We start from the raw sequence: 16594 nt of genomic DNA on the forward strand, positions 1-16594 counted from the left end.
AAGTCACCACTTCATGTTTATAGTGTTAATCAACTCCAATATTGACATATAATCACTCACCCATTAAATCAATCTATCTATCTATCTATCTATCTATCTATCTATCTATCTATCTATCTATCTATCTACCTGTGTGTGTGTGTGAATGTGTCATATATTATTTATCAAGGGTAATAGCAAAAAACAAAACAAAAACAGAAGCATAAAAAAACCTTCAGAACTTTAAGATAAACACAACCCAACACAACAAATTGCTGCCTAAATTACACCATATGTTGCCAAAGAAACTGATGGACATTATGGACAATGCTGGGCATCCTCTGCACACGGCCGTTAACAACCAGAGGAGTCTGTTCAGTGACAGGTTGCTTCTCCCCAAGACAAGAACTAACAGACTTAAAAACTCCTTTGTCCCACACGCCATCAGACTGTTTAACTCCTCTCTGGAGGGGAGAGGGAGGGGAAACAGGAGGACAAAGGAGGGGGGAACAACTAAGCTGTAGTGCCTCTTCACCTCACTGTGCAATACCTTTTGTGCAATACTTTTGTAAATAGTCAACAGTGCAATAGACCTCAATACTTGAAATGTGCAATTCACTTGTATTTTTATTTTTTATTTTTTATTCCTATTTATTCTATTTATCCCCTTCGTATATTTTATTTATATTGTCTCTGTATTTATATATATATATATATATGTGTGTGTGTATATATATAATATTCTGTAACTCTGTAACTTCTGTCGGTGCTGTGCTTTTTTGGAAATCGAATTTCCCAGAGGAACCCACCCGAGGGATTAATAAAGTTCTATCTTATCTTATATATTGCCAAAAGATCATTTCCAGAAATAAATCTATCAATTCATCTTAAATTCACATGTAGATGTCAGATATATATTTAATATTAGGGTTACTTACATAGTATTTCTTTGCTTGTAAGTCGTCCACTGCAGTGAAAGAAAGTGATGTTCTCTGACTTCATCTCCTCTTTTTATAATCAGCCAACATGAACCTGAGGACAAATATGTGCAGGTGGAGTAATGGTAGTTATCGTCATGGTTTAAGGTGTGTGCACTAAACTTTTATTTACCTGCATCTCTCTCCTATTGTCCTCCTGAAACAGTCATCACTTTAATTTTAGCACTTACACACACACAGACACACACACACACATATTTGTGACATGTTTTGACGTGAGCTTCGACATTTTCTCTGTGTGACTATGACTACATTTATGTGATTGTATCTTTATGGCTACATTAGGACTCTATGTGGTCCATAAAAGATGACCATTTTGGATAATAAAATCTGACAGAAGAAAACAAATATTCGGTGATTAGTTTTGGATTAACTAAATCTCACAACTGGCTGACTAGATTTAGACGGAGAATCAACATTTACAGGTTGGTGGTGCTCACAGTCAGCGTCCACATCAAAATAACTCTGATTTCTCTCTTTTTAGTAGAACCATATTTTAAAATTATTCTTTGATTATTCGTCTTCTTTATTCATAACCAAAAAACATGTTCATATATACATTATCTCACGAAATTGAGTTCACCCCTCACATTTTTGTAAATATTTTTTTACATCATTTCATGGGACAACATTGATGATATGACACTTTGATAAAATGTAAAGTAGTCAGTTTACAGCTTGATTAACATTGCAAATGTGCTGTCACTGTCACGGTCTGACTGGGGCAGACCGTATGTGTTGCAGAGGAGGACTCAAACGCAGACCAAAACGTGGTGTGGATTAACAAAACAAGCCGTTTCATCCTCGACTGTGGTGCCGACACTCACCAGTCCCCTGCCACCTTCTTCCGCTTAGTGTACAGTGTCAGGGTGCTGGACTTGGGGTGAAATCCTCCACGCATAGTCAGGAGCTTCCTCGTCGTGATGTCGGTGGTAACCAGCTATGGAGGGTCCAGGTTGCAAGCTTCGCCAAGATCCTATCTTTCAGGTCAGTTCTTCTCGCACTCAATGATTCTTGGTAGGTACCAAGCCCCAAGTGCACTCTCAACATCTCCCACCTGACCTGTCATCTTGGCTCCCCCATTGTGTTGTAGCTCATCAATCTTGAACCATGAAAGCAGTTAAAAACTTTTTACAGCGTATTTTTATGTATCTGAGGGCTTGTTTTGAATATGCTGTTGGTGTTGATCATTGTTAATATTAAGACTTTTCTCTTTGATTCTTGCTCTCTGAGGAATGCACCACATCCATCAAACAGGAGTCAGCGCATTACTGAATGTTTGGGATTTGCCCATCACACCTAAACATAACCTGTGTGACCTTTTAATAAGCTGCTTCTTGTGGCAAGAATGCCTTTAAAACTGACTTCTTATTTCCATTGATGAAAACTTCTTCATTTCAAGTAAATGAACCAGTAATATTTAGAATGTGTGTAAAAGAAAAGACAAAAAAGAGAGAAATCAGAGTTATTTTGATGTGGACGCTGACTGCCCACCGAGCACCACCAACCTGTAAATGTTGATTCTCCGTCTAAATCTAGTCAGCCAGTTGTGAGATTTAGTTAATCCAAAACTAATCACCGAATATTTGTTTTCTTCTGTCAGATTTTATTATCCAAAATGGTCATCTTTTATGGACCACATAGAGTCCTAATGTAGCCATAAAGATACAATCACATAAATGTAGTCATAGTCACACAGAGAAAATGTCGAAGCTCACGTCAAAACATGTCACAAATATGTGTGTGTGTGTGTGTGTGTGTGTGTTTCTGTGTGTGTGTAAGTGCTAAAATTAAAGTGATGACTGTTTCAGGAGGACAATAGGAGAGAGATGCAGGTAAATAAAAGTTTAGTGCACACACCTTAAACCATGACGATAACTACCATTACTCCACCTGCACATATTTGTCCTCAGGTTCATGTTGGCTGATTATAAAAAGAGGAGATGAAGTCAGAGAACATCACTTTCTTTCACTGCAGTGGACGACTTACAAGCAAAGAAATACTATGCAAGTAACCCTAATATTAAATATATATCTGACATCTACATGTGAATTTAAGATGAATTGATAGATTTATTTCTGGAAATGATCTTTTGGCAACATATGGTGTAATTTAGGCAGCAATTTGTTGTGTTGGGTTGTGTTTATCTTAAAGTTCTGAAGGTTTTTTTATGCTTCTGTTTTTGTTTTGTTTTTTGCTATTACCCTTGATAAATAATATATGACACATTCACACACAGATAGATAGATAGATAGATAGATAGATAGATAGATAGATAGATAGATAGATAGATAGATAGATAGATAGATAGATAGATAGATAGATAGATTTAATGGGTGAGTGATTATATTGGAGTTGATTAACACTATAAATATCAAGTGTTTTCTTATGCTCTGATTTACAGTCAGGAACAATGAGGTCATCATAGTCAGAGCCTTTCCTTCATGATTTCTTAATTTCTTCTTGTTGCTTTTGCGTGTACAAGCACCTCGTTGAGAGATGTGGACTATCACAAAGACAGTACTATAGAAAAAAAATCTATATTTTAAATTATGTAATTGAATAGGAACTTTTTTATATTATGAGTTTTAGATCTCAAACTTCTTTTCAAGATAACTTTAGAAAGCTTAATTAAGGCAATTGTAGGAATAATGCTTTCTTTAAATCATAATAACCACAGTGAATTTTTATTTTCAGAGACAGGAGCAGAAAAACAGCATCACCATGATCGCCAAGATGTTTGTCATCGTTCTTCTTGTTGTTGGTAGGAAAAAAAATAATTTGTCAGAGAATTTCCTATTCATAAAGATGTGGTTAATGTGATGAAATATGAAAATGACGTAAGATTCTCTACACAGCCTGCTGCAACGCAGCGACAACAACCACATCTGCAGCGACAACAACCACAGCTGATCCAACAACAACTACAGCTGTTCCAACAACAACCACAGCTACAGGGACAACAACCACAGCTGCTCCAACAACAACCACAGCTGCTCCAACAACAACCACAGTTGCAGCGACAACAACTACAACTGCTCCAACAACAACCACAGTTGCTCCAACAACAACCACAGTTGCAGCGACAACAACTACAACTGCTCCAACAACAACTACAGCTGCTCCAACAACAACCACAGTTGCTCCAACAACAACCACAGTTGCAGCGACAACAACTACAACTGCTCCAACAACAACCACAGCTGCCGCGACAACAACTACAAATGCTCCAACAACAACCACAGCTTCTCCAACAACAACCACAACTGCAGCGACAACAACTACAGCTACTCCAACAACAACCACAGTTGCAGCGACAACAACCACAGCTGCTCCAACAACAACCACAACTGCAGCGACAACAACTACAGCTGCTCCAACAACAACCACAGTTGCAGCGACAACAACTACAACTGCTCCAACAACAACCACAGCTCCTCCAACAACAACCACAGCTGCTCCAACAACAACCACAGTTGCAGCGACAACAACCACAGCTGCTCCAACAACAACCACAACTGCAGCGACAACAACTACAGCTGCTCCAACAACAACCACAGTTGCAGCGACAACAACCACAGCTGCTCCAACAACAACCACAACTGCAGCGACAACAACTACAGCTGCTCCAACAACAACCACAGTTGCAGCGACAACAACTACAACTGCTCCAACAACAACTACAGCTCCTCCAACAACAACCACAGCTGCTCCAACAACAACCACAGTTGCAGCGACAACAACCACAGTTGCAGCGACAACAACTACAACTGCTCCAACAACAACCACAGTTGCTCCAACAACAACCACAGTTGCTCCAACAACAACTACAACTGCTCCAACAACAACTACAGCTGCTCCAACAACAACCACAGCTCCTCCAACAACAACCACAGCTGCCGCGACAACAACTACAACTGCTCCAACAACAACTACAGCTGCTCCAACAACAACCACAGCTCCTCCAACAACAACCACAGCTGCTCCAACAACAACCACAGTTGCAGCGACAACAACCACAGTTACAGCGACAACAACTACAACTGCTCCAACAACAACCACAGTTGCTCCAACAACAACCACAGTTTCAGCGACAACAACTACAACTGCTCCAACAACAACTACAGCTGCTCCAACAACAACCACAGCTCCTCCAACAACAACCACAGCTGCCGCGACAACAACTACAACTGCTCCAACAACAACCACAGTTGCTCCAACAACAACCACAGTTGCAGCGACAACAACTACAACTGCTCCAACAACAACTACAGCTGCTCCAACAACAACCACAGCTCCTCCAACAACAACCACAGCTGCTCCAACAACAACCACAGTTGCTCCAACAACAACCACAGTTGCAGCGACAACAACTACAACTGCTCCAACAACAACCACAGTTGCTCCAACAACAACCACAGTTGCAGCGACAACAACTACAACTGCTCCAACAACAACTACAGCTGCTCCAACAACAACCACAGCTCCTCCAACAACAACCACAGCTGCCGCGACAACAACTACAACTGCTCCAACAACAACCACAGCTGCTCCAACAACAACCACAGTTGCTCCAACAACAACCACAGTTGCAGCGACAACAACTACAACTGCTCCAACAACAACCACAGCTGCCGCGACTACAACTACAAATGCTCCAACAACAACCACAGCTTCTCCAACAACAACCACAACTGCTCCAACAACAACTACAGCTGCTCCAACAACAACCACAGCTCCTCCAACAACAACCACAGCTGCTCCAACAACAACCACAGTTGCAGCGACAACAACCACAGCTGCTCCAACAACAACCACAACTGCAGCGACAACAACTACAGCTGCTCCAACAACAACCACAGTTGCAGCGACAACAACCACAGCTGCTCCAACAACAACAACAACTGCAGCGACAACAACTACAGCTGCTCCAACAACAACCACAGTTGCAGCGACAACAACTACAACTGCTCCAACAACAACTACAGCTGCTCCAACAACAACCACAGCTCCTCCAACAACAACCACAGCTGCTCCAACAACAACCACAGTTGCAGCGACAACAACCACAGTTGCAGCGACAACAACTACAACTGCTCCAACAACAACCACAGTTGCTCCAACAACAACCACAGTTGCTCCAACAACAACTACAACTGCTCCAGCAACAACTACAGCTGCTCCAACAACAACCACAGCTCCTCCAACAACAACCACAGCTGCCGCGACAACAACTACAACTGCTCCAACAACAACTACAGCTGCTCCAACAACAACCACAGCTCCTCCAACAACAACCACAGCTGCTCCAACAACAACCACAGTTGCAGCGACAACAACCACAGTTGCAGCGACAACAACTACAACTGCTCCAACAACAACCACAGTTGCTCCAACAACAACCACAGTTGCAGCGACAACAACTACAACTGCTCCAACAACAACTACAGCTGCTCCAACAACAACCACAGCTCCTCCAACAACAACCACAGCTGCTCCAACAACAACCACAACTGCAGCGACAACAACTACAGCTGCTCCAACAACAACCACAGCTCCTCCAACAACAACCACAGCTGCTCCAACAACAACCACAACTGCAGCGACAACAACCACAGCTGCTCCAACAACAACCACAACTGCAGCGACAACAACTACAGCTGCTCCAACAACAACCACAGTTGCAGCGACAACAACTACAACTGCTCCAACAACAACTACAGCTGCTCCAACAACAACCACAGCTCCTCCAACAACAACCACAGCTGCTCCAACAACAACCACAGTTGCAGCGACAACAACCACAGTTGCAGCGACAACAACTACAACTGCTCCAACAACAACCACAGTTGCTCCAACAACAACCACAGTTGCAGCGACAACAACTACAACTGCTCCAACAACAACTACAGCTGCTCCAACAACAACCACAGCTCCTCCAACAACAACCACAGCTGCTCCAACAACAACCACAGTTGCTCCAACAACAACCACAGTTGCAGCGACAACAACTACAACTGCTCCAACAACAACCACAGTTGCTCCAACAACAACCACAGTTGCAGCGACAACAACTACAACTGCTCCAACAACAACTACAGCTGCTCCAACAACAACCACAGCTCCTCCAACAACAACCACAGCTGCCGCGACAACAACTACAACTGCTCCAACAACAACCACAGCTGCTCCAACAACAACCACAGCTCCTCCAACAACAACCACAGTTGCAGCGACAACAACTACAACTGCTCCAACAACAACCACAGCTGCCGCGACTACAACTACAAATGCTCCAACAACAACCACAGCTTCTCCAACAACAACCACAACTGCTCCAACAACAACTACAGCTGCTCCAACAACAACAACCACAGTTGCTCCAACAACAACCACAGCTGCTCCAACAACAACCACAACTGCAGCGACAACAACTACAGCTGCTCCAACAACAACCACAGCTCCTCCAACAACAACCACAGCTGCCGCGACAACAACTACAACTGCTCCAACAACAACCACAGTTGCTCCAACAACAACCACAACTGCAGCGACAACAACCACAGCTGCTCCAACAACAACCACAGTTGCTGCGACAACAACCACAACTGCTCCAACAACAACCACAACTGTTCCAACAACAACCACAACTGCAGCGACAACAACTACAGCTGCTCCAACAACAACCACAACTGCTCCAACAACAACTACAACTGCTCCAACAACGACCACAGTTGCAGCGACAACAACCACAGCTGCTCCAACAACAACCACAGCTGCTCCAACAACAACCACAGTTGCAGCGACAACAACCACAGCTGCTCCAACAACAACCACAGCTGCTCCAACAACAACCACAGTTGCAGCGACAACAACCACAGCTGCTCCAACAACAACCACAGTTGCTCCAACAACAACCACAACTGCAGCGACAACAACCACAGCTGCTCCAACAACAACTACAGCTGCTCCAACAACAACCACAGTTGCAGCGACAACAACCACAGCTGCTCCAACAACAACCACAACTGCAGCGACAACAACTACAGCTGCTCCAACAACAACCACAGTTGCAGCGACAACAACCACAGTTGCAGCGACAACAACCACAGCTGCTCCAACAACAACCACAACTGCAGCGACAACAACTACAACTGCTCCAACAACAACCACAGTTGCAGCGACAACAACCACAGCTGCTCCAACAACAACCACAGTTGCTCCAACAACAACCACAACTGCAGCGACAACAACCACAGCTGCTCCAACAACAACCACAGCTGCTCCAACAACAACCACAACTGCAGCGACAACAACTACAGCTGCTCCAACAACAACCACAGTTGCAGCGACAACAACCACAGTTGCAGCGACAACAACCACAGCTGCTCCAACAACAACCACAACTGCAGCGACAACAACTACAACTGCTCCAACAACAACCACAGCTGCTCCAACAACAACCACAGTTGCAGCGACAACAACCACAGCTGCTCCAACAACAACCACAGTTGCTCCAACAACAACCACAACTGCAGCGACAACAACCACAGCTGCTCCAACAACAACCACAGCTGCTCCAACAACAACCACAACTGCAGCGACAACAACTACAGCTGCTACAACAACAACCACAGTTGCAGCAACAACAACCACAGTTGCAGCGACAACAACCACAGCTGCTCCAACAACAACCACAACTGCAGCGACAACAACTACAACTGCTCCAACAACAACTACAACTGCTCCAACAACAACCACAGTTGCTCCAACAACAACCACAGTTGCTCCAACAACAACTACAACTGCTCCAACAACAACTACAACTGCTACAACAACAACTACAGCTGCTCCAACAACAACCACAGCTCCTCCAACAACAACCACAGCTGCTCCAACAACAACCACAGTTGCAGCGACAACAACCACAGTTGCAGCGACAACAACTACAACTGCTCCAACAACAACCACAGTTGCTCCAACAACAACCACAGTTGCAGCGACAACAACTACAACTGCTCCAACAACAACTACAGCTGCTCCAACAACAACCACAGCTCCTCCAACAACAACCACAGCTGCCGCGACAACAACTACAACTGCTCCAACAACAACCACAGCTGCTCCAACAACAACCACAGCTCCTCCAACAACAACCACAGTTGCAGCGAAAACAACTACAACTGCTCCAACAACAACCACAGTTGCAGCGACAACAACTACAACTGCTCCAACAACAACCACAGTTGCTCCAACAACAACCACAGTTGCAGCGACAACAACTACATCTGCCCCAACAACAACCACAACTGCTGCTCCAACAACCACAACTGCTGCGCCAACAACAACAACTACAGCTGCTCCAACAACAACCACAGTTGCAGCGACAACAACCACAGTTGCAGCGACAACAACCACAGCTGCTCCAACAACAACTACATCTGCCCCAACAACAACCACAACTGCTGCTCCAACAACCACAACTGCTCCAACAACAACCACAACTGCAGCGACAACAACTACAGCTGCTCCAACAACAACCACAACTGCAGCGACAACAACTACAACTGCTCCAACAACAACCACAGTTGCTCCAACAACAACCACAGTTGCAGCGACAACAACTACATCTGCCCCAACAACAACCACAACTGCTGCTCCAACAACCACAACTGCTGCTCCAACAACAACAACTACAGCTGCTCCAACAACAACCACAGTTGCAGCGACAACAACCACAGTTGCAGCGACAACAACCACAGTTGCAGCGACAACAACTACATCTGCCCCAACAACAACCACAACTGCTGCTCCAACAACCACAACTGCTCCAACAACAACCACAACTGCAGCGACAACAACTACAGCTGCTCCAACAACAACCACAACTGCAGCGACAACAACTACAACTGCTCCAACAACAACCACAGCTGCTCCAACAACAACCACAGTTGCAGCGACAACAACCACAGCTGCTCCAACAACAACCACAGTTGCTCCAACAACAACCACAACTGCAACGACAACAACTACAGCTGCTACAACAACAACCACAGCTGCAGCAACAACAACCACAGTTGCAGCGACAACAACCACAGCTGCTCCAACAACAACCACAGTTGCTCCAACAACAACCACAGTTCCAGCGACAACAACTACAACTGCTCCAACAACAACCACAGCTGCTCCAACAACAACCACAACTGCAGCGACAACAACTACAGCTGCTCCAACAACAACCACAGTTCCAGCGACAACAACCACAGTTGCTCCAACCACAACTGCAGTTCCAACAACAACAACTACAGCTGCTCCAACAACAACCACAACTGCTGCGCCAACAACAACAACTACAGCTGCCCCAACAACGACTACAGCTGCCCCAACAACAACCACAACTGCTGCCCCAACAACAACAACTACAGCTGCCCCAACAACAACCACAACTGCCGCCCCAACAATAACAACAACTGTTGCCCCAACAACAACTACAGCTCCAACAACCACAACTGCTGCTCCAACAACCACAACTGCAGCTCCAACAACAACCACAACAACCGCCCCAACAACAACAACTACAGCTGCCCCAACAACAACTACAGCTGCCCCAACAACAACAACAACTGCCGCCCCAACAACAACCACAACTGCCGCCCCAACAACAACCACAACTGCCGCCCCAACAACAACCACAACAGCTGCCCCAACAACAACAACAACTACAGCTGCACAAACAACAACCACAACTGCTGCTCCAACAACCACAGCTGCTCCAACAACAACCACAGTTGCAGCGACAACAACCACAGCTGCTCCAACAACAACCACAACTGCAGCGACAACAACTACAGCTGCTCCAACAACAACCACAGTTGCAGCGACAACAACTACAACTGCTCCAACAACAACTACAGCTGCTCCAACAACAACCACAGTTGCAGCGACAACAACTACAACTGCTCCAACAACAACCACAGTTGCTCCAACAACAACCACAGTTGCAGCGACAACAACTACAACTGCTCCAACAACAACCACAGCTTCTCCAACAACAACCACAACTGCAGCGACAACAACTACAGCTGCTCCAACAACAACCACAGTTGCAGCGACAACAACCACAGCTGCTCCAACAACAACCACAACTGCAGCGACAACAACTACAGCTGCTCCAACAACAACCACAGTTGCAGCGACAACAACTACAACTGCTCCAACAACAACTACAGCTGCTCCAACAACAACCACAGCTCCTCCAACAACAACCACAACTGCAGTGACAACAACTACAGCTGCTCCAACAACAACCACAGTTGCAGCGACAACAACTACAGCTGCTCCAACAACAACCACAGCTCCTCCAACAACAACCACAGTTGCAGCGACAACAACCACAGCTATTCCAACAACAACCACAACTGCAGCGACAACAACTACAGCTGCTCCAACAACAACCACAGTTGCTCCAACAACAACCACAGTTGCAGCGACAACAACTACAACTGCTCCAACAACAACCACAGTTGCTCCAACAACAACCACAGTTGCAGCGACAACAACTACAACTGCTCCAACAGCAACTACAGCTGCTCCAACAACAACCACAGCTCCTCCAACAACAACCACAGCTGCCGCGACAACAACTACAACTGCTCCAACAACAACCACAGCTGCTCCAACAACAACCAAAGTTGCAGCGACAACAACCACTGCTGCTCCAACAACAACCACAACTGCTGCTCCAACAACAACCACAGTTGCAGCGACAACAACTACAACTGCTCCAACAACAACCACAGCTGCTCCAACAACAACCACAGCTGCCCCAACAACAACCACAACTGCTGCGCCAACAACAACAACTACAGCTGCCCCAACAACAACCACAACAGCCGCCCCAACAACAACAACAACTACTGCTGCACCAACAACTACTGCTGCACCAACAACAACCGCAACTGCTGCTCCAACAACCACAACTGCAGCTCCAACAACAACCACAACAACCGCCCCAACAACAACAACAACTGTTGCCCCAACAACAACAACTACAGCTGCCCCAACAACAACCACAACAGCCGCCCCAACAACAACAACAACTACTGCTGCACCAACAACTACTGCTGCACCAACAACAACCGCAACTGCTGCTCCAACAACCACAACTGCAGCTCCAACAACAACCACAACAACCGCCCCAACAACAACAACTACAGCTGCCCCAACAACAACTTCAGCTGCCCCAACAACAACAACAACTGCCGCCCCAACAACAACCACAACTGCCGCCCCAACAACAACCACAACAGCTGCCCCAACAACAACAACAACTACAGCCGCACAAACAACAACCACAACTGCTGCTCCAACAACCACAACTGCAGCTCCAACAACAACCACAACAATCGCCCCAACAACAACAACAACTGTTGCCCCAACAACAACCACTACAGCTGCCCCAACAACAACCACAACAGCCATCCCAACAACAACAACTACAGCTGCCCCAACAACAACCACAACAGCCGCTCCAACAACAACAAGTACAGCTGCCCCAACAACAACCACAACTGCTGCGCCAACAACAACAACTACAGCTGTGGTGACAACAACCTCAACCACAACTACAACAGCTGCCCCAACAACAACCACAGCTGCTCCAACAGCAACCTCAACTTCCCCAACAACAACCACAGCCAGTACAACAACATCTATAACTACCCCTACAACAACCTCAAGTATCCCAACAACAAGTACAACCACTACAACGACATCAGCAACGACCCCAACAACAACCTCAACTACCCCAACAACAAGTACAGCCACTACAAAAACATCAGCAACAACCCAAAGAACAAGCACAACTACCCCAACAACTACAACCACTACAACGACATCAGCAACTACCCCAACAACAACCACAACCACAGCAACTACAACAACATCAACAACTACCCCTACAACAACCTCAAGTATCCCAACCACAAGTACAACCACTACAAAAACCTCAGCAACTACCCCAACAACAAGCACAACTACCCCAACAACTACAACCACTACAACGACATCAGCAACGACCCCAACAATAACCTCAACTGCCCCAACAACAAGTACAACCACTACAACAACCTCAGCAACCACCCCAACAACAACCTCAACTACCCCAACAACAAGTACAACCACCAGAACAACCTCAGCAACCACCCCAACAACAACCTCAACTACCCCAACAACAAGTACAACCACCAGAACAACCTCAGCAACCACCCCAACAACAACCCCAACAACAACCAGAACTACTGCAAGAACCACTTCCTCTGCCATGGTGAACAACATCAGCTTCCTTACATTAGTTCTGGTTCTGATGTCACATGTACTCAGCTCATATTTGTAACATTTTTAAGTTCACATCCTGAAAATGAAGTAATAAACCAAAGTACATGTGAAGTTTTGAAATTATTAAGTAACCAGGTTGTAAAGCATATTTGAATTCTTATTTATTGTAGTTTTAGGGGGGGGGTTCAGATCAGACATGTTTGATGTTTTCCTCCCTGAGATGTTGTTTGTATGTGTATCATCTAAGCGTGTGATCAGGGGACTAATATTAACAATATTGTGATGTCTACAATCTCAACACTGATCTTATCATTGCACTTTTCAAAACTATCATAAATAAAGTCTCTTTGGATTGATTAATGAGTGTCCCCTGACTGTTTTATGATGAGAATGGTTTCTCTTAATAATACTTTTTCTACAAACCTGTTCACAGTCACAGCGTAAAATGTAGCAGCAGAAAAATGTCACAGAGCATGTGTGAAACAGCACTGCAACAGTCAGTGTTGTTGGCTGTTTCAGGAGGACAAAAGCAGAGAGACACTTGCATTCAAGCTGTGTCTGCACACACCTTTAACCAGGACAATATCTACCATTACTTCACCTGCACATATTTATATGAATGCTGATGTTATCTCATGTCGCTGGCTTATAAAACATCACACTTGCTTTCACTGTGATGGACAGCTTACAAGTAACAAGTTCTATTAAATTATGATGTAACTTCATATGTCTAAGACTTTAGACTGCAGTGTATATGTGGTACCAAAAGCTCAGTTGATCAAACAGTTTGTCTTCACTACAGCTTCATGCAGCTCTCAGACACAGCTGCTCCAACCGCAGCTGCTCCAACTACAGCTACTGTAACTACAACCACCTCTGCTGCAAAATGAGCTTCATCTCAGTAGCTGTGTCGCCAATGTCACATGTACCTCATTAAGATTATTAATGTTGTCCAGCTCACATCCTGTAAGTGCAGCGATTAAAAACTGAAGGACGTGAAAATGTGAAATGTTTAAATGAACTGAGTTATGTTAGTTTCAGGGACTGGGTGTGTGCAGGGAGGTGAGGACCCAAATGCAAGACTCACAACACGTGTAGATAAACTCAAAACACAGCTTTATTAACAGAAAGGCAAAGGGCGATACAAAACTACACTGGGGAGAACTAAAACTAACTCACCAGGAGGCACAGGGAAATCACAGGGAAATACGCACAAAACTGAAGGATGACGCGACATGAAACAGAGGGAGATTATCACATAAATACACAAAAGGTAATAAGGGACATGGGAATACACAGGGAGCACAGATGAGGACAATTACGCATAAAAAGACAGGGAGGACACAGAACTGAAAATACTCAGAGATATATGAACACAGGTACACAGAGGAAGATAAGGAGCAAAGACATGGGGATATCTAACAACCAAAAGCCAAACATGACAACCTCGGGACCAGGACTAAACTAACAAGGTGGACTCAAATCATAATACAAAATGACAAAACACAAGAAACTGAGACCGCTGGGTCATAAGACCCAGGATTGTGACAGTAAGTGTGTGATCCTGACTGAGAGATCGATAGACAAGTTCATTCAGGTACATTTGACCTTCATCTGCGATGTCTTCTTGAGAAGATATGAACAAAAGTTCCCTTATAAATGTTTAATGTTATTTGGTTAGGAGTGGCATTAATGTGGCAGACCCTTACTCTGAATGGAGCTAGAAAGGTAGGCAGATGGTGGAGTAGCTTCAGGGAACTGAGCCAGTATGTTCCAGGTTAGAGTGCATACATATACTGCCAGTCTGGGTGTGTCTCCCCAACCAACTAGAGGTGGATGACAGATGACATAGCTTGACAGGGAGGGGTCCAGATAAGAGGCACAACCCAGACTGGTTTTTCCAAATACAGGTGCAGTGGTTTCATTCAGACCAGAAGCTGCATGTTCTTAAACTCAGGTACACATATAGCTCTTAATGCAGGCCAGTAAACTTGAAATATAAAGTCACCCCCTTTGTGGCTGATAAATCCGTTTTTCTTTCTTTGGATTCACTTCAATGATTTTTTTGTTCAGCTGTCACACAGTTATCAATCAATCAATCAATCAATCTTTATTTATAAAGCACTTTTCATACAAAAAAAAATGTAGCACAAAGTGCTTTACATAGTTAAAAGCAGCCCACCCCACCCTCCAACTCACTCCCCACACTCTCATTAACATAAATGATGTGAATACACACATATCCCCCCCCCCCCCCCCCCCCCACACACACACACACACACACACACGCGCACACTTAAAGAGTAAAAATTGGGCTGGGCTCGCATGAGCCAAGTGAGGAAACACTATAACAGGGAGCCGTCTGCACCGGGAGTTATGTAACGTCTCAACATGAAGGTTAGCATAGCTGTGCTGCTCCTCACATATAACGGCCCAACTCACTTTTCTCTGCTGTTTTTTTTCCAATAAGTGTGTGGATGTATTTCTCACACCTCAGTAAACTGGGATGCATCGTACTTATTTTCACATTATTTATTATGGTATGTTATAATGTACACGGTATGAAGTATGTTGTGAATATTCTATAACTATAAGTATGTACAGGCTGTAGTGAGTACAAGCTATGTACAGGATATGAACAGGATATAAATATGAAAAACTATACAGAATATGAAATAAATAACTTTACAGAATCTGGGATATACAGCTATACAGAAATGGGAACTATGCAAGTTGTAAACAGTTGTAGGATTAAAGATTATCGAATGTACAGAATGATTATTTACACAGAGCTATACAGTAGTGCAGTTAAGATAAGTGAGGGTGTAGATAGTTTCTACAGAGGCTATATAAAGTGCTAGTGGTTGTGAGTGGTGGTTCAGTCCATGTTATTATTGTGTTTGAGGGTACAGTTGTCCATTGTGGGTGTGTGTATGTTCAGTCCATGAGTTTAACGTGGGTCAGATGTCAGGAGGCAGAGTTCAGGAGTCTGACAGCTGTGGGGAAGAAGCTGTTCCGGTACCTGGTGGTCTTAGTCCGGAGGCTCCTGTGGCGCCTCCCAGAGGGCAGGAGGGTGAAGAGTCCATGTGATGGGTGACTGGGGTCTTTGATGATTTTCCCAGCCCTTTTCAGACACCGCTTCCTGTAGATGTCTTTTATGGCAGGAAGTGGTGCTCCGGCGATGTGCTGGGCAGTTTTCACGACCCTCTGCAACGCCTTCCGGTCCGAGGCAGAGCAGTTCCCGTACCGTTTCAATAACCTCAATATGTATGGCTCGTTT

At 44.9% G+C, this 16594-nt stretch overlaps 1 protein-coding gene across 1 annotated transcript; it reads left to right on the forward strand.

Moving 5' to 3' along the window:
* The first annotated feature begins 3629 nt into the window (after positions 1–3629).
* LOC146548465 (uncharacterized) lies at positions 3630–13488 on the forward strand. Its single transcript, XM_085263282.1, has 7 exons — positions 3630–3742; positions 3837–3874; positions 6290–6686; positions 7449–8686; positions 9812–10243; positions 10994–11181; positions 13285–13488. Exons 1-7 carry the CDS (start codon positions 3630–3632, stop codon positions 13465–13467), a joined length of 2589 nt encoding a protein of 862 aa, XP_085119408.1. The 3' UTR covers positions 13468–13488.
* The last annotated feature ends 3106 nt before the right edge of the window (positions 13489–16594 follow it).

The sequence above is a fragment of the Mchenga conophoros genome, linkage group LG22, assembly GCF_057382185.1.
Source record: "Mchenga conophoros isolate Kocher_MC1m ecotype Shallow Benthic linkage group LG22, M_conophoros_male_GT1.1, whole genome shotgun sequence".
NCBI classification, from domain to species: domain Eukaryota; kingdom Metazoa; phylum Chordata; class Actinopteri; order Cichliformes; family Cichlidae; genus Mchenga; species Mchenga conophoros.